This window comes from Cololabis saira, chromosome 18 (genome assembly GCF_033807715.1).
Source record: "Cololabis saira isolate AMF1-May2022 chromosome 18, fColSai1.1, whole genome shotgun sequence".
NCBI lineage: Eukaryota > Metazoa > Chordata > Actinopteri > Beloniformes > Belonidae > Cololabis > Cololabis saira.
In genome coordinates this window covers 35124604-35152403 of record NC_084604.1, presented here as the reverse complement: position 1 = coordinate 35152403, position 27800 = coordinate 35124604, and the positions used below count along the sequence as shown (strand labels likewise).

General features: G+C 38.6%; 1 protein-coding gene across 1 annotated transcript; it reads right to left on the bottom strand.

The window, feature by feature from the left end:
- Positions 1-813: 813 nt before the first annotated feature.
- Positions 814-12216, bottom strand: LOC133464815 (uncharacterized). Its single transcript, XM_061747002.1, has 5 exons — positions 12191-12216; positions 9000-9287; positions 3596-3761; positions 970-1136; positions 814-826 (listed from the first exon to the last, which is right to left on the bottom strand). Exons 1-5 carry the CDS (start codon positions 12214-12216, stop codon positions 814-816), a joined length of 660 nt encoding a protein of 219 aa, XP_061602986.1.
- Positions 12217-27800: the final 15584 nt, after the last annotated feature.

Sequence of the window (27800 nt, the reverse complement as noted above, 5' to 3'; positions counted from 1 at the left end):
GTGTCGTGCCAAAAAGTGATAGCCTGTCAGAATCTGATTTCTTCTGATTTCTGGCCGCGGGAGCACGCACAGCAGCCCGTCGAGCGATAGCGCTAAAACGTCAGATTTTCAGATTATGAAGCTCAAGAATGAGATCAAGTCATATTTAGGCAGAAACAACTTTTCATTAACTGTGTTTGGCCTTCAATCAATTTTTGGCAGGTGAAAATGCCTATTTTGTGTTGTAATGGTCCTTTAAAAGAGTTCAAAGCAATCATGTGAGCTCTAGTGTTTATATTATAAAGCTCTTCTTTCTTTCTTTCTTTCTTTCTTTCTTTCTTTCTTTCTTTCTTTCTTTCTTTCTTTCTTTCTTTCTTTTGTTTCTTTCTTTCTTTCTTTCTTTCTTTCTTTCTTTCTTTCTTTCTTTCTTTCTTTCTTTTGTTTCTTTCTTTCTTTCTTTCTTTCTTTCTTTTGTTTCTTTCTTTCTTTCTTTCTTCCTTCCTTCCTTCCTTCCTTCCTTTTTTCCTTCCTTCCTTCTTCCTTCCTTCCTTCCTTCTTTTTTTCCTCCCTTCCTTCTTTCTTTCTTTCTTTCTTCCTTCCTTCCTTCCTTCCTTCCTTCCTTCCTTCCTTCCTTCCTTCCTTCCTTCCTTCCTTCCTTCCTTCCTTCCTTCCTTCCTTCCTTCCTTCCTTCCTTCCTTCCTTCCTCCCTTCTTTCCTTCCTTCCTTATTTTCCTTCCTTCCTTCCTTTCCTTCCTTCCTTCCTTCCTTCCTTCCTTCCTTCCTTCCTTCCTTCCTTCCTTCCTTCCTTCCTTCCTTCCTTCCTTCCTTATTCTCTCAGCCGGTACCTCTAAAAGGGACAAAAACAAAAAGACGTCTGAGAAAAATGCTCTTAGGCAGTTATGAAATCAAAATAGCAGGCATTTGCTTTTCTGATGCCAATATGTTGATCACTTTTTTGGTCCGACACCGGCACCGCTGCAGCGGCGTCACCTGCAGCCCTGCTCACCTGTACGGAGTCTCTCCGGCGGCCGGCGCGCCGCCCAGGTGCGCCCGGCCCGGGCCCCCGCCGCTTGCAGGGGGGCGGCCGGGGGGCCCCGGCCCGACGTCTTGCTCTTACGATGCCCGATGTCGGCCTGGACGCAGCTCCGCCGGTGCACACCTGCAGAGGTGGGTAGTAACGAGGTTACATTTACTCAGTTACATTTACTTGAGCAAGTTTTGGCAAAAGTTTGTACTTTTAGTAGTAGTTTTGAATCACTATACTTTTTACTTTACTTGAGTAGATTTGTGAAGAAGAAACTGTCGTTACTTTTCTTTTATCCCCTCTGCGTACGCGTCAATCTCATGACATCACTGGGTGATTCTTTGGGAAAAATGTTTGTTTTTGCATGTTTTGTCACATTTACACAGACTCAAACACACACAGAGTTTCTATGAGTTCATGTTTGTTCTAGTTCTGCCTGGTTAAAAAAGAAAGTACAAAGGCTTGAAATTTTGTGCTACTTGTGCTTATTTTATTATTAATATTATATTTTATTCTGTTATTTTATTATTTATTAAAGTACTTGAATTTACTTTTGTACTTTTGTCTGTTTGAATGGTTGTGTTAAAAAAATAAATCAGACGTTACTCAACAGTTACTCAGTACTTGAGTAGTTTTTTTCACTAAGTACTTTTTTACTTTTACTCAAGTAATTATTTGGAGGACTACTTTTTACTTCTACTTGAGTCATATTATTCTGAAGTAACAGTACTTTTACTTGAGTACCTTTGCTCACCAACACTAGATTTTGCACATGTTTACTTCCTCCACCTCCTCGGCGTATAGAGATCAATAATAAACGCTCGGCTCAGGCTTTATGTGGGCTAAGCTGTTTGAATAAGACTCTGGTTCTCTGAAACGGAGCCTCGCCGTGAATAAAGCAGTTAAAATATTATTTCCTGTCCATCTGTGGCGTCCCGCCTGCAGACAGAACGAGCTGCCAGTGACACGGTGTGACGGGGCGGCGGCCGCCAGCCCTCGACCCAGTGGCACGTTACATCTAACGCCGGGGGGGAAGAAACACTGATCTCATTTGTGGCAACACTTCGTTACGGGCTTGAGCTTTCCTGGTCATATTCCCCCCACAATGCTGCAGGAATAAGCCGCTAAAAGCTTCTCGATATATAAAGGAATCAGCAATCAATGGGCTGAATGATTGAAATATTGTTTTCAGACATAAAGTTGCTTTCGTCAACGAAAATTATGACTGAATATCGTCGTCAACGGACCTTTATCACCTGAGGAAAACGAGACGCAACGGAAATGCTGGTCATGTGACGATAAAGATAATTAAATATACAATGCAATATCGAAGACGAATAAAAACCAGACTAAAATGTAGATTACAAAATAAAAACTCTTCAATTTGGTTGACCAAAACAAGACGAAATGTTCTAACAAAGATCCATAATGTCCATGTTTTCAGTAGTTTCTCTGGTTTAATGTCCATGTTTTCAGTAGTTTCTCTGGTTTAATGTCCATGTTTTCAGTAGTTTCTCTGGTTTAATGTCCATGTTTTCAGTAGTTTCTGGTTTAATGTCCATGTTTTCAGTAGTTTCTCTGGTTTAATGTCCATGTTTTCAGTAGTTTCTCTGGTTTAATGTCCATGTTTTCAGTAGTTTCTCTGGTTTAATGTCCATGTTTTCAGTAGTTTCTCTGGTTTAATGTCCATGTTTTCAGTAGTTTCTGGTTTAATGTCCATGTTTTCAGTAGTTTCTCTGGTTTAATGTCCATGTTTTCAGTAGTTTCTCTGGTTTAATGTCCATGTTTTCAGTAGTTTCTCTGGTTTAATGTCCATGTTTTCAGTAGTTTCTCTGGTTTAATGTCCATGTTTTCAGTAGTTTCTCTGGTTTAATGTCCATGTTTTCAGTAGTTTCTCTGGTTTAGTTCTGCTGGGTGACGTTAGTCCTCAATCCCAGTCGCTGCAGCAGGAATCAGATCCAGAATCAGCTGCAGAGTTAGAGGCTGATGCCGTTAACGCAGAGCTCTAGTTAACGTACATTAAAAACAAAGTTACATAGAGAAACGGGGATCTGCTCTGGGGCTGGAGAAGAAGAAGAAGAACCATCTTTGGATACACTTTCCTACATAGACGTGGAAAAGAAAACCCAATGTGTCGTCGAAAAAGAAAAAGACGGGGAGAAATGTGGAAAAATAAAACTAAAATTAGAGTCTTCTGTATCTGGAATAAATGTATTCTTGAGTCTATAAGGTAACAATAATGTAATAATAAGATAACCTTGTTTGAATTGTAAAATGGGTTTGGCTAAATACAATCTTTGACTAAAATGAGACTAAAATGGTCCTGGACTAAAATAAGACTAAAATGCTCAGACTTTTAGTCGACTGAAACTTGACACGAATAAAAGGAGAATGAACTAAAACTAATAAAAACTAAAATGATATTTTGACCCAAAGACTAGACTAAAACTAAACACCATTCAGATGTAAGAAAAAACAAATACAGGCATCTTTCTGTGAAAATGAAAATGTGATGATAAACAGAAATCCTGGCTGAGAATAAGTGTTTAATCCTATAACCGGGACAGAAGTGTCCCCCTCCGGTCTCCTCACCACAGTCTGCCGCGGGTCAGGGCCCTCGCCGTTGTGCATGTGCGTCGTCACGGGGACGTGGTCCTGCCGTCCCGTCTCGCCTCGCTCCGTCCCAGCGCTGCCCTCGGGTCCCATAGCTGCCATGGTGCTGCTGCACACGGTGGGGGACTCAGACACGGTCGCTCTGCTGCAGACGAGACGGGGAAAGGAGATTTGGACTCATTAAAATAGACGTTTTTTAGATACTTTAAGATTCCAAACTCTTAGACCCTGTCCCAATACCCAATACTTTGAGCAGTAGGAATGGGCGATATTTTACCGTTCACGTTATACCGTCAAAAAAATTCCTCACGATAAGAATTTATCATCTCGCGGTAAAAACGATAAATTCCCGTTGATGACGTTTTTGTGTAAATCTGATTTATGGTTCTGCGTTAAATCCACAACGTACGGGAAGGAAGGAAGGAAGGAAGGAAGGAAGGAAGGAAGGAAGGAAGGAAGGAAGGAAGGAAGGAAGGAAGGAAGGAAGGAAGGAAGGAAGGAAGGAAGGAAGGAAGGAAGGAAGGAAGGAAGGAAGGAAGGAAGAAAGGAAGGGAGAAAAGAGGAAGAAAAGAAGGAAGGAGAGAGCAGGAGGAAGGAAGGAAGGAAGGAAGGAAGGAAGGAAGGAAGGAAGGAAGGAAGGAAGGAAGGAAGGAAGGAAGGAAGGAAGGAAGGAAGGAAGGAAGGAAGGAAGGAAGGAAGGGAGAAAAGAGGAAGAAAAGAAGGAAGGAGAGAGCAGGAGGAAGGAAGGAAGGAAGGAAGGAAGGAAGGAAGGAAGGAAGGAAGGAAGGAAGGAAGGAAGGAAGGAAGGAAGGAAGGAAGGGAGAAAAGAAGGAAGGAGAGCAGGAGGAAAGAAGGAAGGAAGGGAAAAAAGAAGGAAGGAAGGAAGGAAGAAAAGGGGAGAAGGGAGAAAACAAGGAAAGGAGGAAGGAAGGGAGAAAAGAGGAAGGGAAGGAGAGGAAGAAGGGAGGAAGGAAGGAAGGAAATGAGCCTGAAAGAAAGAAAGAAAGAAAGAAAGAAAGAAAGAAAGAAAGAAAGAAAGAAAGAAAGAAAGAAAGAAAGAAAGAAAGAAAGAAAGAAAGGATAAATTCCCGTTGATGACGTTTTTGTGTAACAAACATGGCGGATCTGAGAGAGAGATAGATTTATAGTTAAAAAGGTGGAGTTGAATTGGTATTTTTTAATCGTTATCGGGATAAATGCCGGAAATTATCGTGATACATTTTTTAGTCCATACCGCCCATCCCTATTGAGCAGTGAGAGTCATTCACAGGGTCGGCATCAGAGAACCATCAAACAGATTATTTATTTCGGCAGGTTTGTTGAAAATGGCGGATATAGTTAAACTTCAAACATTAAAAATAATGTTTAAAGCAAAAAATAGATCGTTACCAGAACAGTTACAAAATGTGTTCAGATTGGAGGATGAGGACAACAGACTTAAACTTGATTTCAAACATACTTTTGCAAGGCTAAACGTAAAACAAATGTGTATTTCTGTTACAGGTGTATTAATATGGCATGGACAAAGCAAAGAACTGAAAAGTTGCACAAGTTTGCATCAGCTTAAGAAAATGTTTAAAAAAGAAAAGATAAGTGCCTGCAAAAAAGAAGAAGGAGAAAGAGAAAAAAATAGATAGAAGAGTGGTATTTTTGTTTGTTTTCTTGTTATAAATATGTGTATAGATAGATTGGTGTTCAGTAAGTCAACATAATTGTATTAAGATAGGGGCAGGTATCATAAGTTTTCTTCTTCCTGCTCCTTTTCTTTCATGGTGATAATGTACTTCATGAATTTTGTACAACATTATTAAGAATATATACCATGAATGGAATAAATGAAATGAAATGAAAATGAAAAATACTCCCCCTACCCCACGTTTTCATCACCACCCCTAAATTTTGCGCATTCCCGTGAGGGTAGTGGTGTCCAATTCCTCTTTCCACCTAGGGGGAGTGGGAAAACGAGGGGTAGTGGCTATGAATCTGTCCCTACGGAGCGAGGGTTTTGCGATCCTCACTAGCTGACCGAGGACCAAAACATTTCCCAGAATGCTTTTCGTCGTGATTTGCGGACTGAATCAAAAAAAAAAACATGGCGGACATTTTTATTTTTGTGAATAAAATCAATATTTTGAGTTAGTTTTCTGCATAAAAATGAGCATTTCTAGAGAGAAATATATATTTTACTTTCATAATATTCACTCAGTGAACGTACATAATCACTTTTTTGCCCGTTTTGGCAACCTCGCCAGAATAAAGGCTGATTTATGGTTCCGCGTTACACCAACGCAGAGCCTACGGCTTAGGTTACGCGGCGACGCGCACCGTACGCCGTACCCTACGCCGTAGGCTCTGCGTCGATTTAACGCGGAACCATAAATCAGCTCCCGAAGCCGGCAGGCAGACAGAAATCCCGAAAACATCAGATCAAATTTCTTAACAGGCGTTATTTGAATAAACTGAGCCCAGGTTGGGGATCTTAACGGTTACTTTTACGCCTGAAAAATATTAAAACTTAATAAAGTGCCATATTAACAGCGCTTACAGCTGAAATTAAAACAGCTTTTGGCTCTCAGCTTCCTGATTAGGAGTAGGGATGAAAACGAGGGTAGGGGGAGTATTGGGACAGGCACCTGGAAGATTTCAAGTGCCCTAAAATCTGTCTATTCTTTTTTAGGGGTAGTGAAGAAAAGAAGGGCGAGTGAAGAAAAGTAGGGCTTCTGAAGAAATCGTACCTCTAAAAGGGACAAAAACAAAAAGACGTTTGAGAAAAAATGCTCTTAGGCAGTTATGAAATCAAAATAGCAGGCATTTGCTTTTCTGATGCCAATATGTTGATCTTGACAGATTGCAGCCTTGCAGAAAAGTGACTGCCTGGAAAACAGTGAGTGTGGAAGTGCAGAGCGACAGCACCGCAGGGGCGTTGAAAGGACTGCAGGAGGAGAGCGTGCGAAGAAAACACGGCCCTGCCTGGACGCCGACGGCGGCTAAATCAAATATTGATGTAGTTTTTGCTTTCTTTTCTCTGATAAAGCGCATGACTGACGTTCCATGGACATAATCTGACGTTTGCCAACGTCCACCGTGGCCTGTCGCCCCCACAGGGGTGAAACGGGGGCAACGCCGCATTCATCACAACATACCAACAATCGGGAATAAACGGCTTCAAGTAAACGGCTTTGCAGTTCCAGCTCCAATCACGGAGCTTTTTTAATAATTTTGACAATTGATTGGTCATGCTCAGGCTTTTTAATGCTTAGATAAAAATATTTAACTTTGGTCTGCCATCATGCAAAAATAAGGAGCTAAAATAACTCTTGAATACTTTGATTTAACCAGGAACTTCATTGAGACTAAGATACTCTTTTTCAAGGGAGTTGTGACCAAGATATGCAAATAAAAAGTTAAAGTTACAAAATTACAGTTAAAACATAAACAAAAAAACAAACATTAGAAGAAAAACAATAGAAATGTATGAAAAAAAGTGTGATGCGGTGGAGCTCAGTGAAATCAACTCAGTTAATTTCCAGTTTTTCTGTTCCTGATTGTTTAAAAAAAAAGGAAAAAAAGTCCAGTTTTTAAAGTTTATGTCCTAAAAATTTGTAATTATAATAAACTATTCAACAGTTTTTGCTATCTACACTTTTATATTGCTCTTTTTTTAATTATTTAGCTATTTATTGGTTATTTTTCTTTTTAGGATATACTTTTTTTTATACCTTTTATACTTCGTGTGTATTTTGTCAAATTGTTGAGAGTGTGTATGTTTGCTGCTGCAAGTAAATTTCTCCTCTGTGGGATTAATAAAGTTTATTCTATTCTATTCTACATTGATGCTATTAAGATCCTGTTTATGTGAAATTCCTGAGGATTCCTTAAGTATTATCAAATTGAGTTGAACTAAGTGAATGAAAATGAATAAGTAAATCAAACAAAGAAAACAATTAATGAGTAATACAAACAATGTAAATACAGGACTGTCTCAGAAAATTAGAATATTGTGATAAAGTTCTTTATTTTCTGTAATGCAATTACAAAAACAAAAATGTCATACATTCTGGATAACAAATCAACTGAAATATTGCAAGCCTTTTATTATTTTAATATTGCTGATTATGGCTTGCAGTTTAAGATTCCCAGAATATTCTAATTTTTTAAGATAGGATATTTGAGTTTTCTTAAACTGTAAGCCATGATCAGCAATATTAAAATAATAAAAGGCTTGCAATATTTCAGTTGATTTGTAATGAATCCAGAATTACATTTTTGTTTTTTTAATTGCATTACAGAAAATCACAATATTCTAATTTTCTGAGACAGTCCTGTAAACATTTAAAAAACGAGTACACAAAACCAGCTTTCTTGGTTTAATAGGACGCATTCGTGTCCATACAGTAAAACTCGCTACATTTCCCAAAACTAAACGGGAAGAGTATAAATATCCCGCATATCGCTGTTTCCCATCTTATTGACGTCTTTCATATCAAATCCTCTCTTAATAATGGCTTCGTTTACGTCCCGGGATCAACCCAACGCGGTTTCAGACGAGAAAACGTTGCTCGGGTTTAAAATCTCCCGTTTTTTCTCCCGAGTCCGTGAACGCAGCGCAGAGCCAGACTGTCCCCCGTCTCAGCCAATCAGCGGCGAGTATTGGTAGTAAACAAGCGGAGGAGTGTGGGTGGACCGGCGCTGCTGATTGGCTGCCGGCACCGCTCCCCGGCACACACCCCCCGCGCTCACAACGTGTTCCCGCACGAGTTTGGCCGGGAGGCCCCGAGCCGCACGATCCATACCCACCCCAATATTACCAGGGTAAGGGGGGGGACCACAAAGTAGCACAAAAACACCCCGAAAAGATCAAATTAGAGCTCAAATACCGACAGCATGCGGCGCAGGAGAAAAACGCATGTGAACGGACGAAGACAAGGCGGACTGTGAATATTTAATAAGAAAAGTAGGATTAAATAGGTCAAATACGCGCTGGTTCGGGTTAAATCTGGTTCGAGTTGATGTATAATAGTATATATGTATATAATGTATATAATATATATGTATTAGACGCAAATATTAATTGAAAAGCGGTGAAAATCCAATCGCGCACGTCAGCAGAGGTCCAGTATTTGACGACGCGCTCGAATGAGGCAACTCTTATTTCTAATAAACACACGCACATCGCGGTTTTTGATTGTTTTCGGGGGATTATTGGGGTAAATATTGCAGAATAGGCGTGAAAAAGTAACAGTTTTACCTCTCCACCCCCCTCAGCAACGCAGATTGAGACCAGGAGAATCCCCCTCCTCCTCCTCCTCCTCCCTCTCCCCTGTATTTTCCTCTCTACAGTATTTTTGCATGAGAGAAAAAGCTTTGTTTTTCTTTTACTCACAGCGTCGGTGGAGACGTCCGTCCGGGCCGAGCCGGTTGGGACCGGTGGGACCGGGGGGGACCGGGGGAGACCGGGTGGCGGCTGCAGCGGCAGCGTGGTGGAGCTGCCTGGGCTGCTGTCCCGCCGCTCGCCGGCTCAACAGTATGCCGGAGCCGGAGGACGGTGGAGGGGAGGACGGTGGAGGGTGGAGGGGAGGACGGTGGAGGGGGGCGGGTGACGCGGCTACGTGTGTCTGCTCGGCGGACCAATGCCGGGGGTGACAGCTGGCCACGGCGCGGAGATGTCAGGCTGCAGCACGGATGATGATGTAGGTGAGGGGTTACCAGAGCAGCGGCAGCATCATCATCATCATCATCATCATCATCATCATCAAAATCATCATCATCATCATCAAAATCATCATCATCCTCACATTCATCATCATCATCATCATCATCATCATCATCATCATCATCATCATCATCACAATCATCATCATCATCATCAAAATTATCATCATCATCATCACATTCATCAAAATCATCATCAAAATTATCATCATCATCATCATCATCAAAATTATCATCATCATCACATTCATCATCATCATCAAAATCATCATCATCATCTTCATCATCAAAATCATCATCACCATCATCATCATCATCAAAATCATCATCCTCACATTCATCATCAAAATCATCATCATCATCACCATCATCATCATCATCAAAATCATCATCAAAATCATCATCATCATCATCATCCTCACATTCATCATCAAAATCATCATCATCATCAAAATCATCATCATCATCCTCACATTCATCATCAAAATCATCGTCAAAATCATCATCATCACCATCATCATCATCATCATCAAAATCATCATCCTCACATTCATCAAAATCATCATCATCATCATCCTCTCATTCATCATCAAAATCATCATCACCATCATCATCATCACATTCATCATCATCATCAAAATCATCATCATCACATTCATCATCATCATCATCACATTCATCATCATCATCATCACATTCATCATCCTCATCATCATCATCATCACATTCATCATCATCATCACCTTCTTCATCATCATCATCAACATCACATTCTTCATCATCATCATCATCACATTCATCATCATCATCGTCATCATCATCACATTCATCACATTCATCATCATCATCATCATCGTCATCATCATCATCATCCTCACATTCATCATCGTCATCATCCGATCCATCATCCTGTCTGTCTGTCTGTCTGTCTGACGCGCACAAACATCTGTGAGCTGGCTCAGCTGATGTGTTTCCATCACATCCAACATGGATCCTGTCAAAGAAAGATGTGCACTTATAATATTATATTATACAAAGATGGGTATTATTATTATTATTATTATTATTATTATTATTATTATTACTATTATTATTATGTATAGTATATCTTATTATTAGTATAGGTATCAGATAGGTGAATGGATGAATTAATGGGATGCCTGGGTCTGGGGCCCTCCGTTGTCGGGCCCGCGCGGGTGTCGCCCTGTTGGGGGGTTCCCTCTCTCCGGGCCCGTCTCCAGTCCCCCCCGCTGCCTCCGCGGCGGGGCGCCCCTCTGGTCTTGGGGGGCCACTTTCGTGGGGGCGGGTGCACCTGCCCGCATCGGGGGCCGGGGCGGCTCTGTCTCTCCTGGCAGGCTGGCCCCCTGCCGGGTGGGGGTCGTTGGCCTGGAGGGTGAGGGCCTCCTGGCCACGTGTCCGGCCCGGACCGGGTGGCCGGGGATTGCCTGGGTCGCGGTCCGCCGCCGCGGGATCTCTGGCTGCCTTTTCCCGGCGGTGGATTGCCTCCCTCCTACTTCTCCCCTCTGTGGGGTTGCTGGTGGCCTGGGTTCCGGGTTCTTCCTTGTCGGCCTCTGGTCTCGTGGGTTGCTCCCCCCCCTCCCCCACTATAGATACACTTCAGGTGGAGCTTTGTTTGGTTTATTACACACATACACTCACACACACACACACACACACACACACACACACACACACACACACACACACACACACACACACACACACACACACACACACACACACACACACACACACACACACACACACACACATACACACTGGCTTGTTCACCTGCATGCTTGCTCTGTAGTTTTTGGGGTTAGGTAGCGGTAGCTGTAGCTTAGCTCAGACTGCGATCAGATCTCAAGATTTGGGTCGATTGCTGTTCGTGTTTTGGTGGGCTCCATGTCGGTTTTGTCGGTTTTGTGTTTTGTTTGTGGTTTTTTGTTGCAGATTTCCAGTGCTTGACGTGTGTCTCCGTGTGTTCCTGCTTCCTGGATTGGTAGTGGATGTCAATCCAGGAAAAAAAAAAAAAAAAAAAATCACTGGGTTTGTATGTGTATATTTAGGTACGTGTATGCATATATATGCGTGTATATATATGTATATATATTAAATATAGTAATAATGCACATATATATGCCTTTGGTTTCTACCGTCATGGTATCACTCATTAATATGTGTGCAGACAAAAAAAAAAAGAAAGATGTGCACATATGGATACATACAGGACTGTCTCAGAAAATTAGAATATTGTGGTAGTTCTTTATTTTCTGTAATGCAATTAAAAAAACAAAAATGTCATACATTCTGGATTCATTACAAATCAACTGAAATATTGCAAGCCTTTTATTATTTTAATATTGCTGATTATGGCTTACATTTTAAGATTAAGATTCCCAGAATATTCTAATTTTTTGAGATAGGATATTCGAGTTTTCTTAAGCTGTAAGCCATGATCAGCAATATTAAAATAATAAAAGGCTTGCAATATTTCAGTTGATTTGTAATGAATCCAGAATGTATGACATTTTTGTTTTAGTAATTGCAGTACAGAAAATCACAATATTCTAATTTTCTGAGACAGTCCTGTATGCCTTGAGCTTTATAAAGATGCAATTGGCTCTGCAGTTCCAGTTCACGATATAACTCCAATCACAGAGCTTGTTTTAATAATTTTGACAATTGATTGGTCATGCTCAGGCTTTTTAATGCTAAAATAAACATATTTAACTTTGGTCTGCCATCATGCAAAAATAAGGTGCTAAAATAAATCTTGAATACCGGTACTTTGATTTAACCAGGAACTTCATTTGAGGCTGCAGCATGCCGTGCACAAGGATGATGTAGGTGAGGGGTTACCAGAGCAGCGGCAGCAGCATCATCATCATCACATTCATCATCATCATCATCATCATCATCATCATCATCATCATCATCATCCTCCGCTGTCTGTCTGTCTGTCTGTCTGTCTGTGCACAAACATCTGTGAGCTGGCTCAGCTGATGTGTTTCCATCACATCCAACATGGATCCTGTCAAAGAAAGATGTGCACATATGGATACATATGCCTTGAGCTTTATAAAGATGCAATTGGCTACAAATATTAATACAAAAATATCATCAAATGTGCAGAATAGGTATCATTTAAACGCTTAAAAGCTCCGACCAGTCAGAGTCTGAATAAAAAAAAAAACACCTGATTATATATATATATATATATATATATATATATATATATATATATATATATATATATACATATGCCTTGAGCTTTATAAAGATGCAATTGTCTACCGATATTAATGAAAATATGATCAAATATGCAGAATATGCAGTGTCAATATGTGTTGGAGCCGATGGTATTTGGGGAGCTTGGAGACCAAATTACCACCTCAGACATATATATATATATATATATATATATATATATATATATATATATATTTTTATATTTGCGAAACCCTCAAAGGACACAACAAAGAGTATATATATATATATATATATATATATATATATATATATATATATATATATATATATATATATATATATATATAGCCGTTATCTCTACCTGCTTATTCCTTTGCAAGCTGATGAGATTCTGCTGGTGTGTGCATGTGTACACACTGCAGGTTTTTGGTGTATTATGTCTAATCCAGATTGTAGCTGGTTTTAAATGGGACTTGAAAACACCCGGATCAGTGATCCAACCCTTTCAAGCTCCATCACCCGTCTCATCCCAACGTAGGTGGCTGCAGAACCAGGACAACTAAACAGCCTCCTCCGCCGCGCCGCGTATCAACCCCCAACATCACATGATGACTGCGTTTCAAGCACAACTTGCATGTGTGTTGGCGAGCCGGAGCCTGTGTGTGTGTGTGTGTGTGTGTGTGTGTGTGTGTGTGTGTGTGTGTGTGTGTGTGTGTGTGTGTGTGTGTGTGTGTGTGTGTGTGTGTGTGTGTGAGCCTGAGAGGCCGGATTAGTGTCGGCTGTCTGCACCCTCTCCGCCAGACATCCAGTCAGCAGGGATTTTCAGGTCTGAGCGCCGACGCAGTCAGAGAGTAGCTAACCCAGGCCTGTAGTCCCAATCCCGTCCCTGCAACCAGGAGGAATTCCTCTCATTCCTGCGTTCATTAGGAACGCCGGAGCATGCTGCTGCTGCAGCGCCGGGCCAAAACCTGCACCAGACAGATTGAGACTGAGCAATTATGGCAGATTACAGAGCCGGCGCTGGACCAAATAAACACTCGCTCTAGTGAGAGTCTCCTCCAGCAGACTGCAGCTAGATATGAACGTACTTTCAGGAATGTGAATGATTTAAATTGTACAATTTGACAAAATGACAATGATTCTGTTTGACTTTTAGGATATTTTGAGAGTATTGAGGTACATTATTAATTTATAACTGTACATTTCTGTGTCTGGAGGAGTTCAAGAGGAAAACTAAAGGTTGCACAGAGGGAGTGCAGCTGTCCGTCGTGTTCAGCAGCTTGTGCAGGATTCAGAACCTGAACCTGGTGCAAAAGGTGATGCTTCTGCAAAGAAAATATGTTAACAAAAGCTCGCTGCAAACCATAGTTTGCAAAGGGTTGCATCTCCAGCCAGTAAACCGAGACCAAGACAAGACCAACATTAGTTCAGCTCAAGACCGAGACAAAAAAAAAACAGTTATTTCATCATCTTGAGTGAGTTGTAGAACATCAGCTCCATCCTGGTTCAGCTAGTTTCCATATGAGCTTGTATTCAACTACAGCACAATAACACAGAGAAGTGGATGATGATGTTGAACTCACTATAAATGTTTCCATCCATCAGCTGAGATCAGATCTGTGTGGCGACTGCACTACCGCTATTTCTACACTATTGGAGGATTGACTCCAGTGCTTTTAAGGATTGACACGACTACTAACTAGTCCCAAAGTCCTCTAGCAGAATAACCAGCTCCAACACCCCCCTCCACCTCAGAAAAGGAAGGAATAGTAAATGTTACTGATTTAAATTGGACTGAATTTGGAGATGAAACCTGAATTTTAAATATTAAAGATACAATTATCGACTTGAAATTACATTATTTACCATTGTAGTAATCAGATTACACCGTATATCAGCATCACTGAAATGGACCTGATGCTTAATCAATCAAAACGATGTGCAAATATATTATTCATATATTTATTCAAACAAGGTTGTTATAAACACAAAACTGTAATTAAATACAGACACACATGCAGATGCACAAAAACATTGAATCAAATGCAAAATACAAATAGTTTACAAAACTGTACATTAACAAGAGGAAGAACTGCTGATCACCAGACTGTTGAGGCCGAGACAAGACCAAGACCACAGGAAAGTGGACTGGAGAACTACAAGTCTGGCCTCCTTTCCATGGATTTAAATAGTGTTTATTCCCGGTCCAAATCCCCTTAAAGTGCAAAATCTTCTCCGGAGGCTTCAAAGTGGGGGGGGGGTTTCTTATACCATACCACAAGGCTGGCCTCCAGTCCTCCATGTTGTTGTTTTTAAGGAGCTGGAACAATGCAGGATGTGTTCCAGAGCCACCAAACCTTCCCTCGGCTCGAACTGAGGTTCTGCAGAACCCACACCAGCCTTCAGGACCCCGTAGAGCTGACATTATCTCTGCAACCGCTTCCACGCCTGTACGACACGCCAGCGCTTTGAGAAGGAAGAAAACCCCCTGAAACTAGGGCTGGGCGATATATCGAGATTTTAATATATATCGATATATTTTCAAACGCGATATGGTACGAGACAATATCGTTTATATCGATTTTTTTTTTTTTTTTTTTTTTTACATTTTTTTTTTTAATGATTTTGATATAGCTTATTTTGTGACAAATTGATTTGAATGTTTTATTTGAGATTTGCACAAATGTTTTGTTATTTGCACAACTGTCAACCTCAGTGGAAAAGTCTGCCTGTTACTGTCTACATTGTATTAATTGCACAGTGTATTTTAATTTAATTGTTATGCAGGAAAGGGATATTTGTTTTATTTTATTCAAGAAGCATTTTTATTCTATATATGCAGGCAGTTTATTTTTATTTCATTTGTTTTATACATTTTGATATTGTGCAGACCTCTGTTAATAAAGGAACCTGTGTGACATTTGGCACGAGGCTTTGTATTAAAACTGACTGTTTTTTGAAGGGTTTGCCTCAGAAAAAAATGAAGCTAACAGAGATGCTATGCTATAATGCTTTGGGGGAAACCCCAATTATGGCACAGAAAAAATATCGATGTATATCAAGTATCGCCATTCAGCTAGAAAATATCGAGATATGACTTTTGGTCCATATCGCCCAGCCGTACCTGAAACTGAAGCGTTTCTGCAGGAATCAGGTTGTTAGTGAGTGACCCTTTTCCGCTGAATTTGATTTATTCTTTTTGAATGGATTTGTTTTTATTTAAACTTTAGTCATTGCAACATCATTGATGCTCCAACAGAAATAATCACAGTTCTGCTCACTCTCATTTTCATTCATTCGTGCATTTCACAGAAATTAAATAATGTAAAACCCTTCAAGATCAAGATCGAGAGAGGTTTGTTGGCATGTGCACAGCAGTACCACCGGGTTATCCTGAGCCATGAAAGACTTCATACTGCAAGCTAGACTTGTAGGTCTCGAGAACACTTTAAACTACGTTAGTAGTTGTGTCAATCCTTAAAAGCACTGGAGTCCAGAAGAAAATACTGTATTCCATTAGAAAAAAAACTAGAGACTTTGACCTTATTTGGGGACCTTTTTTGGATTTTTTGCCTTTGTTGGACTAATGATTTGAATCATCTACTATATTAATGAATTTGTTTACGCAGGACTTGATTATTTAATTTATTATTCATTTGTTCCAGTATTGATAGGCATATGTGAAAATAAGTTAAATGATTTTGAATGATGTAATCTCCATATGAGGGAGGGAAGGGGAGATGGGTGTGTTGTTGTATTTATTTTTGTATTTTTATATATATATATATATATATATATATATATATATATATATATATATATATATATATATATGTGTGTGTATATATATATTTTTCTCTTATTATTATTTATTTATTTATTTTTGTTTAATTAATGTTATGAAAAGTAAAAAAAAATAAAAAAAAAGGGGGGGGGGGGGGTATTGATAATTATATTGTTATTGTAAATCTTATTTTTTCTTTTTTTATTGCCCTCAATAAAGATATCTATACAAAAAAAAAGCTCTGGAGTCAATCCTCCAATAGAGTAGAAATAGCGGTAGTGCAGTCGCCACACATATCTGATCTCAGCTGATGGATGGAAACATTTATAGTGAGTTCAACATCATCATCCACTTCTCTGTGTTATTGTGCTGCAGTTGAATACAAGCTCATTTAACACAAATCTGTATGAATAAAGGCATTCAGCAAAGGTAATGAAAAATATGTTCAAAGTTACAGGAATGTACCAACCAAAATGAACAAGTTATATGAAAATGTGCAAAAATAATCAGTTTTTGTGCAAAAAATAATATTTTTTTAGTACATTTGTGTGTTTAGTCTCCTCGTTCTGTTGTAATATTGAATATATACAGATTTTTGATTGATTGATTGATTGATTGAATCGTTAATTTCGAAAGCATAAGGGAAAAATATAACATTTTAAAACAAATTCAAAACATACAGAAAAAAAGCAATAACAACAAAAACGTAATACAAACAGGGGGGAAAAAAAAAACAGTGTCCGACAAGGAGCAGGTAGAAGTAAAACTTATTTAACCCTGCCCCTTTGTTACCTCTATTATAAATTAAACATAAATATTAATAATAAATAGCTGCTAATTTACCTATTAGGCTACAGATTTTGCCATTGTTTGTGCCTTTGCACCTAACCAGCTAACAAACACAATATTGCCTTAACATAACTCCTCAATCAAATAACTTCCCAGAACTTCCTTTTTGTACCGTTTTTTAAATTGATTTATATTTGTACATTGCTTCCACCCATCACCCAACCCATTCCATAAATCCACTCCAACAACTGAGATACACATGCTTTTCCTTTTAGAATGAAAACATTGTTATTTGAAATTAAATTTTCCTCTTAAATTATAACCCCCCTCCCTGTCACAAAACATTTTCTGTAAATTGCCTAGAAGTGAATCAGTTCTCGCTTTGAATATGATTTGTAGAGTTTTTAGTTTGACAATGTCCCAGAATTTCAACACATGCGACTTTAAAAACAGTGTGTTTGTGTGATCCTTATAACCCACATTGTGAAGTATCCTGATTGCTTTTTTTTGCAGTCTGAATAGCGTGATTCTGCTTGGTCTGGTGATCAGTGGATATAAACTCATACTATACATTGCATTGGTAAATTCTTTTGTCATTTTATGTTTGTTCGGATTAAGTAAGTCTATATTAAAATCTCCACAGATTTCATCAAAGTACACCTATCTAAAAATGTTGTTAGGTCAAATCTACAGTTTTTTTTTTATTGCAGCTTTGACCTCTCGGTACTATTTAAACCAGGGGTGTCAAAATCATTTTGCTTGGCGGACCGGATTTTACCAATTTTTTTTCTCGCGGGCCGCACGCTCAAAATAACTTTTTTAACTATTGTTATCTAATCCAATATCAGTTTAGTTAATTTTAAAGGAAATATGCACTTTGTTTACACTCTAATTATGTAAAATATATTTCTTCAGGATCTTTTCTTGAAATTTTTCGTTTTTTTTTTTCAAATTATGTAAGATACTTTTAATATCATTTTACAAAGATAAACAGAAACAAGTATGTTTTTTTTAATATTTCGCTTATAGGAAATTTATAGGAAATTTAATTAAAAGCAAAATCTTTCTTGTTACATTCGAGAGTGTTTCTTTGTGATTTAAAGATTTTTCCAGTACAATTAAATGTATTTATTTTTAAAAATTGGCGCGGATATTTACGCCAGTGTGTCGAAAAAGTCAGCACTTCTCTTTTAACTGTTTTACTTTGTCACTATCCTCGTATTCAAAACTGAAATTCTCCGAAATATCTTCTATCATCTTTTTTAGCAGTGATATTTTTCCTGCGAAAAATATATAATAGTAGTCAGTTAATAAAAATAAACGACCATCTACAAAGAAATAAAATTGGCAAATGCATTCTAGAAAACTAAAAAAATGTCGAAAACTGCTCTATTTGTGGAATAACGATAGATTTGTAGAAGAAATATATTATCGGATATGCTGCGATTCATGACAATTATTTATGCCTTCCTTTTTAGTAAATTAACATTTTGTTTTTTTTGCGTTGGAAACTTCTCGCGGGCCGCATGAAAATCTCCCTCGGGCCGCATGCGGCCCGTGGGCCGCACATTTGACACCCCAGAATCAAAGCATGATCTGATCGTCTCGTAATCGTCCATGACAACCAGGCTTTCTTTTCTTTCTGAAAAGGTTTAATTTGACTAAAAGTTACCCAAAAACCCACCTAGTGCCACCTGATTCAGCATCTATACACACCACACCAAAGTACTAGTACGTCACGTCGGTTTTTCACTCGATACCAGAATGTGGTTGCAGGGAAACGCGGGGCCACCTGTAACCGAGTGTTTGGGCTGGGTGCGGCTGCTCCGACGGGTCAGGTGACTCACGTGAACGGGACAGGAATGACGGCTCCACCCTGCTTTCAGGTGTGGTCACCTGCAGCGTCGCCTCTGAACTCCCCGAGGCTCAGGGTGCCACTCCCGTCTTATCACAAGCAGCCGAGCTTCCTTATCAGGACATACCGAAGCAAAGATTCACCTGCACCAGGTGCCTCATGGGAAACACAAATACAGCAGAGCCGTCCTGTCAATAAAACGCTTATTGCAGTTTGTTATGCACCTAAGTTACACATCAAAAGTGGTTTAAAACTCGTTATCAGTAATAAAAGGCTTGTGTGTTTTGAGATGGCATTATCAGTATCATTATATTCAGTACTGGAGTTGAGGGGGGATGAGGGGGGATGGCATCCCCCATGAAATAAAAACGGTCCAAATCATCCCCCCTGTAAAACTGCCATCCCCCCTTTCCATCCCTTATGTCATTTCATCAATGAATGTGGTTTTACTGCTATTTTAACATTTAGAATCATCACCAGAAAAAGAGCACCAGAAAAATAACTTATTTGACCTGTTTTTCCCCTGTTTCAAGTAGATTTTCACTTGAAATAAGTAGAAAAATCTGCCAGTGGGACAAGATTTATCTTCTCATTACAAGCAAAAAATTCTTGTTCCACTGGCAGATTTTTCTACTTATTTCAAGTGAAAATCTACTTGAAACAGGTGAAAATTGTTGTTTTTTCCAGTGATGAGTCTTGTTTTAAGTGTAATAAGATTTTTTTTTTACTAAAATGAGACATTTTAACTAGAAATAGGACAAATATTCTTATTTTGAGTTTTTGCAGTGATCCATTTTACTTATCCTGTGAAGGACAGAGTCATATTAATAAGTTCAGAAAACTGTTTTTATTTTAAACTTTTTTATTTTTGAGTTTTGATGTATTTGATGTGAGCCCAGTGGATATTTAAAGCTTCCAGAAGGCTGCATTAACTGCTGCTATGTCATTCCTGCAGTATTTCTGCAGGTGTTTTGGTCAGTGCTATTATTTGTAATATATTATATTATTTGTAATCGGCACAAATTATCTGTCCCCATATGATAAAATCCACCACCCCCCCCTGATTTTTTTTTACAACTCGAGTACTGATTATATTCTAAATTAAGATAGATAAACATTTAAAAGACAGGACTACCTCTTTTGCACCAGAAAGGAGCTTCAGAGGAAATCCCTCCTCAGGACAAACACCCTGAAACCACAACTCAGCTGAGGACAAGAAAATTACACATTAAACTTTGTAGGTATCTTTTGTTGCCTCTGGACCCCAGTCTGAGGGTGAAGCCTCACCCTGACGTGACCATGACGTCACCATGACGTCACCAGTGCACCCAGCAGAGCATGAGGGCATCGTGCCGGTTCCTGCCGTTACCCATTTTTTTTATAATTTTTTAATTACATGTGGAAAATCCTAAAATAGACATGGAGGTAAAATCCTTTTAATATACAAAGCTGTTAAAGAAAACTCTTAATACCGCAGTGATGTTTGGTTTTATACGTTTGTGTTTATGGACTCTCTGGCCCTCTAGTGGCCTTGTGGAGAACTGCAGTTTTAAACCATCTGTATCGGCTTTCCAGCAATGTTGGTTTTTACTTCCTTATTTCGGTCATGAGGCTCGGATATGTTCAGATAAGAGCACTATAAATAACAGTAATAGCATATATTTATACTACAGGTTAAAGTTTAAGGACCGAGGGTTTTTTTTTCCCACTCTGTGTTACACAAGTTGTTTGAAAAGAGATATAGCCTGCAAATAAAGTTTGACTGATTTTTAGCTCAAAAAGTTGCTCCTTTTAATTTTTTTTCTTAATTGTTCCCAGTCAGATTAGTAGTTTTTTCTTCTTTTCTAAAAATCAAACCCCACTCTTGGAGAAAACAACAGTCTTCTCATGTAAAAGGTAGCAAGTAGACTTTATGTTCCCAAAATAAAGAAAACACATCACAAGGGAAATAATTATAACGAGAAAAAGATTTACAGACCAACTTAGAGTGAGAGAAGGCTCTTATTACATCCTGTTTTTATTTTAAATGTCTTATTCTTATTATTTAAAGGCGGTGCCTACGGGCCTATCTATGTTTTGTCATTTGTTTTGTCTCTTTTTGTCCTCTTGGACGGGCTGAACTGGAACAAGTTTCTCTGTGTCGGGCCGCTGACTCAATGACGATAAAATTAATCTGTATCTTATCCACTACAAAAGCACATTGTGATTTAATCTTGTTAAAGTTTACTTATTTACTCATAGACCTGTTGTCCTGCAGTTGTATTTCTGATTATCACGTCTGTAGCAGATAAACTTGACCGTGGGAGCAGTTTCGTATCTGGTCCTTAAAGGTAGGGTAAGGCATTTCCGGGTGGGATGATGTCACATCTAGCTGCCTCCGCTCTGTTTGTTTCCAGTTTATGGAGCCAGGACTCGTTTGTTTTTGTTTTATTTAAATTTTTTGGCAACATTTACTTGCAAAATAGGCGGGTCGTGGTCGTAGATTCGATGTCAGCCGCCCTGGAACTCATCCGCATCCCGAGGACGGTGAATTGTCCGGACATTCAGTAAAATGTTTGCTCTAACCCAGGGGTGTCAAACTCATTTTGCTTTGCGGGCCGGATTTGACCAATTTTTTTCTCGTGGGCCGCACGCTCAAAATAACAAAAACGGTGCGAAAATGTTTTTTTCTAATTCTTTTTTTTTACTATTGTTATCTAATCCAATATCAGTTTAGTTAATTTTAAAGGAAATATGCACTTTGTTTACACTCTTATTATGTGAAATATATTTCTTCAGGATCTTTTCTTGAAATTTCTTGTTTTTTTTTTAAATTATGTAAGATACTTTTAATATCATTTTACAAAGATAAACAGAAACAAGTCTGTTTTTTTATAGGAAATTTAATTAAAAGCAGAATCTTTCTTATTACATCCGAGAGTGTTTCCTTGTGATTTAGACATTTTTCCAGTACAATTAAGTGTATTTATTTTAAAAAATTGGCACGGATATTTACGCCAGTGTGCCGAAAAAATCAGCATCTTTTTTAGCAGTGATATTTTTCCTGCGAAAATATATACAGTAATAGTAGTCAGTTAATAAAAATAAACGACCGTCTACAAAGAAATAAAATCGGCAAATCTAGAAAGCTAAAAAAATTTCAAAAACTGCTCTCTTTGTGGAATAACGATGGATTTGTAAAAGAAATATATTATCGGATATGCTGCGATTGATGGCAATTATTTATGCCTTCCTTTTTAATAAATTAACATTTCGTTTTTTTGCGTTGGAAACTTCTCGCTGGCCGCATGAAAATCTCTCTCGGCCCGTGCATGCGCACATTTGACACCCCTGCTCTAACCTGTTCACCACGAACTTTCCCACATGTCGGACTAGTCGATCCCGCTGCTATTGTGGATCAAAGCTGATCCACAAGCGTGTTGTACGTTGTATTTAAGCGCTCGGCAACATGTTTGCTGCTAAAAGCAAACATTGCTACATAAGTCTGTCTCAGCGTGAATAAAACAGTCATAAATAAAACACTTATTTATACTATGTTTACTTTGCTGGAGCGATGCCAGCTGAGGTTTTTCCAGCGAACCTACTAGGGCGTTGCACCCGGCTAGGAATTTGTAAGATCTGACTTCTGATGAAAGATTTAATGAGTTACAAATAACAACCAAAAGTCATTAGACACGTGCCGACTCTAGTGGCTGCACGAGGGAAGCGCCAACTCAGAGATTTGACATCCTCAAAAGTACGGACTTGCTGCTTTTAGTAGTTTTAGGGTTGCCACCTTTCAGAAATAGAAATAAGGGACGCCCTGATTTCAGCAGCGCAGGAGCCAAAAAAAAAAGCCCCAAAACTTCTAAACTGAATAAAAATGTGTTTATTTTATATGAAAAAACTAAATGCTTTGATTTAAAGTTTAAAGTGCTTTAATAGCATTGAACTTGCATGACTGTACAGACAGACAACCATACTAGCAACTGAAATATCCTCCTATGCTACGTATGTCCACATCAGCCCAGCTGTATAATATAGCCTACAGGTGAAGAATATGGTGTAAAAGTTAATTTATTTCAATAATTCAACTAGAATATGGTGTAAAAGTTAATTTATTTCAATAATTCAACTAGAATATGGTGTAAAGGTTAATTTATTTCAATAATTCAACTAGAATATGGTGTAAAAGTTAATTTATTTCAATAATTCAACTAGAATATGGTGTAAAGGTTAATTTATTTCAATAATTCAACTAGAATATGGTGTAAAAGTTGAAATGAAATGAAAATACAGTACAAATCGTGTCCCATATTAGTTCAATACGGGACGCAACATTTTTTTCTCAAATAAAGGACAATTCCGTATTTTATGGGGCGGGTGGCAACCCTAAGTAGTTTCCAAAGTTTAAGCCTTCACAGTTGAATCCATCCCGACTACTGAGCGTGCTACGTACATGACAGGTTCAATCAGAATACATATCAGAGAGAAGACAAAAGGAAAGTCACTTCTAGAATAAGATAAACGAAGGTCTGAAGGATGAGTGGGAAAGGTCGGATGACCCTTCCTGGGCTTTTTTCTGTCCATCTGTCCATTTAAACTGCAGTTTCATGTGCTTTTGGTCGCCATGGCGATGTCCTCCGGGTTCCTGCCTCCGAGGGAAGGTTTTCCCGCCGCGCGTTTGTCCTGCGGCCGGAGGTTACGGGCTCGGGTCCTTGGACCTGTCCAGCGTGCTGGCCGGCATGTTCCTGTGGCTTCGCCAGCCGGAGCTGGACGAGGCCGCCCCGTCGGGAACTTGGGATGAAAGAAAAGAGAAGTTAGAAATGGGGGAAACGGTAAAACCGAGGCGTCTGAACGCGTTTACAGACGACTTACCCGTGTCTCCTCCTGACCTCGCTCCAGGGCTGCCGTTGGCGACGGCTCCGTCATTCTGCCACAGAGAGGATTGTGTTTATGATAAGACTGCAACTGCACACTATCCCTTTATACTATATTAGTATAACCAGTACTCGAGTTGTAAAAAAAAATCAGGGGGATGGTGGATTTTATCATATGGGGACAGATAATTTGTGCTGATTACAAATAATATAATATATTACAAATAATAGCAGTGACCAAAACACCTGCAGAAATACTGCAGGAATGACATAGCAGCAGTTAAATGCAGCCTTCTGTAAGCTTTAAATATCCACTGGGCTTACATCAAATACATCAAAACACAACAATAAAAAACAGTTTTCTGAACTTATCAATATGACTCTGTCCTTCACAGGATAAGTAAAATGGATCACTGCAAAAACTCAAAATCTTAACAAGAATATTTGTCTTGTTTCTAGTTAAAATGTCTCATTTTAGTAAAAAAATCTCATTACACTTAAAACAAGACTCGTCACTGGAAAAAAACAACAATTTTCACCTGTTTCAAGTAGATTTTCACTTAAAATAAGTAGATAAATCTCCCAGTGGAACAGATTTTTTTGCTTGTAATAAGAAGATAAATCTTGTCCCACTGGCAGATTTTTCTACTTATTTTGAAAATTTACTTGAAACAGGTGAAAATGGTCAAATAAGTTATTTTTCTGGTGTTATTTTTCTGGTGATGACTCTAAATGTTGAAATAGCAGTAAAACCACATTCATTGATGAAATGACATAAAGGATGGAAAGGGGGGATGGCAGTTTTACAGGGGGGATGATTTGGACCGTTTTTATTTCAGGGGGGATGCCACCCCCCCTCATCCCCCCTCAACTCCAGTACTGAGTATAACAGACTATTTATTATACTGTACTCACTATGTTTATAGTACAATTATTCAGTTTACAGTACACTTGTTCAGTTTCAGTTTCTTTTTACTGTATTTTTTTAGTTTTTAGTTTTCATACTTACTCTATTTTCATTGTTTATTTAGTCTTAGTTCATGTTGTCCGACTTTGAGCTGCTGTAACACCCGAATTTCCCCTCTGGGGATCAATAAAGGACTATCTTATCTTATTTTATCTTATTCATGTAAATGTGGAGTTGGATGCAGCAAACACATCATGTAACATCCATGAATTACTGAACTTGTTCACCGATTCATCTTTTCAGCCGGATTTATTTTACTTTTCAAACTTCAATGATGCAACATTTAGAAATCAGTCGTCCAATCATGTAGCTCCAATCAATCAATCAAAAAAATAAAAGGAAGAAATCTAAAAGTAGATTTTTGCTCCTTTTTTTTTTCTTTAAATGAATTCAAATGTTTTTTTTGTCTTTTGCTGTTTTTTTTATTTCTTATTTGTGCAAATGGAATAAGCCTTTGTCCTTAACATTCTGGATATGCCACCAAACTTTTTATCACATTTTGTAATTACAGTGAAGATTTAAAACCTCCAATTCAGCAGCCGTACACGTGTTCAGGCTCTCGTAGCGGCCTCATAAATGATTTCTAATGGTCTTTGACTAAAACCTCAAGTAATCAGACATTTTAACTGATGGCGTCATCAATTTCTCATTTTCTAGCTATTATTATTATTATTATTATTTGATAAAGTTTGGATGTAATGAGGCCAGCAGCTGCCGCCTCACAACCTCCACCATCGTGCGACTGATTGCAGAATAATCACAGACTAATAGAGTCTAATTAGCTGCTAATGAAGGACGATAAGAACCACATGCTCTGTTTACACGTCGTACCGTGGATCTGCTGACGTCATAGGCGTTGCTGCCGCTCCTGTGGAGGAGAACAGAGTCATGAGAAGATCATGGCATCACGATGGTCCGTCACATCCGTGTGTGTGTGTGTGTGTGCGCCGCGTTCACGGGGACAAAGTTCTGTTTACACACGAGATTTGAATTTATGGTCCAAACCCGTCTATCGCCTGTCGTTTTCACCGCCGACCTTTATGGCCGTCGCTGATGAATCTCCATGGCGACGGACATCCGGGGGGGTTTTAACCTTGGGAGTGAACAGAAACTCTGTGTGGACGACTTTATGGCCTCCGTTTATGTAAAACTGGACCAGTACCTGGATATTTATGGTAAAAATACAGGACTGTCTCAGAAAATTAGAATATTGTTAAAGTTCTTTATTTTCTGTAATGCAATTAAAAAAACAAAAAATGTCATACATTCTGGATTCATTACAAATCAACTGAAATATTGCAAGCCTTTTATTATTTTAATATTGCTGATTATGGCTTACAGTTTAAGATTAAGATTCCCAGATTATTCAACATTTTTGAGATAGGATATTTGAGTTGCAAGCCATGATCAGCAATATTAAAATTATAAAAGGCTTGCAATATTTCAGTTGATTTGTAATGAATCCAGAATGTATGACATTTTTGTTTTTGTAATTGCATTACAGAAAATCACAATATTCTAATTTTCTGAGACAGTCCTGTATGTGACTGATGAATGTAACATCTGCTGCATTCCGGTCTTAAAACATTTAGTTATCGCTGCCATCGCATAATAGACCGTGTTATTTTCTCTGGTTTTAGTATTTGCCAGTAAAATGAACTTACATCAGGAATAAAAGGCCCGTTGTGTGGAAAACTGTGCCACACCTTTCCCTGTGAACCGCCTCAGCGCTCGCTGGTATGACTGCCCCCCCCTCCCTTAAATATGCAGACAATCCACCTGAGTTATGATTCTATGGGGAAGCTGCGACCGTCGGGCCTGGAGCGAGCGATGACAGCAACCGTGGCCTTAAACATGATATACGGCTCTGTTTCCTCGCGTTCAGGACGGCAACACCCTCCAACCGAGAACCACCTTTCGGGTTTGGCGAGTCTCTGCGCCTGAATGGCCTGAAAACCCTGCAGAATAAATGAATCACTTGAAAGCGTCTTTTCATTCCTGCTGGGTGGCACCGCTGGTCTGGATTATAGGGTTGCCACCTTTCAGAAATAGAAATAAGGGACCCCCCGATTTCAGCAGCGCAGGAGCCAAAAAAAAAAGCTCCAAAACTTCTAAACTGAATAAAAATGTGTTTATTTTATATGAAAAAACAAAATGCTTTGATTTCAAGTTTAAAGTGCTTTAATAGCATTGAAGTAGCATGACTGTACAGACAGACAACCATACTAGCAACTGAAATATCCTCCTATGCTACGTATGTCCACATCAGCCCAGATGTATAATATAACCTACAGGTGAAGAATATGGTGTAAAAGTAAATTTATTTCAATAATTCAAATAGAATATGGTGTAAAAGTACATTTATTTCAATAATTCAACTAGAATATGGTGTAAAAGTAAATTTATTTCAATAATTCAACTAGAATATGGTGTAAAAGTTAATTAATTTCAATAATTCAACTAGAATATGGTGTAAAAGTTAATTTATTTCAATAATTCAACTAGAATATGTTGTAAAGGTTAATTTATTTCAATAATTAAACTAGAATATGGTGTAAAAGTTAACTTATTTCAATAATTCAACTAGAATATGGTGTAAAAGTTAATTTATTTCAATAATTCAACTAGAATATGGTGTAAAAGTTAATTAATTTCAATAATTCAACTAGAATATGGTGTAAAAGTTAATTTATTTCAATAATTCAACTAGAATATGTTGTAAAGGTTAATTTATTTCAATAATTAAACTAGAATATGGTGTAAAAGTTAACTTATTTCAATAATTCAACTAGAATATGGTGTAAAAGTTAATTTATTTCAATAATTCAACTAGAATATGGTGTAAAAGTTAATTAAAATACGGTACAAATCGTGTCCCGTATTAGTTCAATACGGGACGCAACATTTTTTTCTCAAATAAAGGACAATTCCGTATTTTACGGGACGGGTGGCAACCCTACTGGATTACCCACGCAGCACTGCGTGCTAACAGCTCCTCCGGTGCG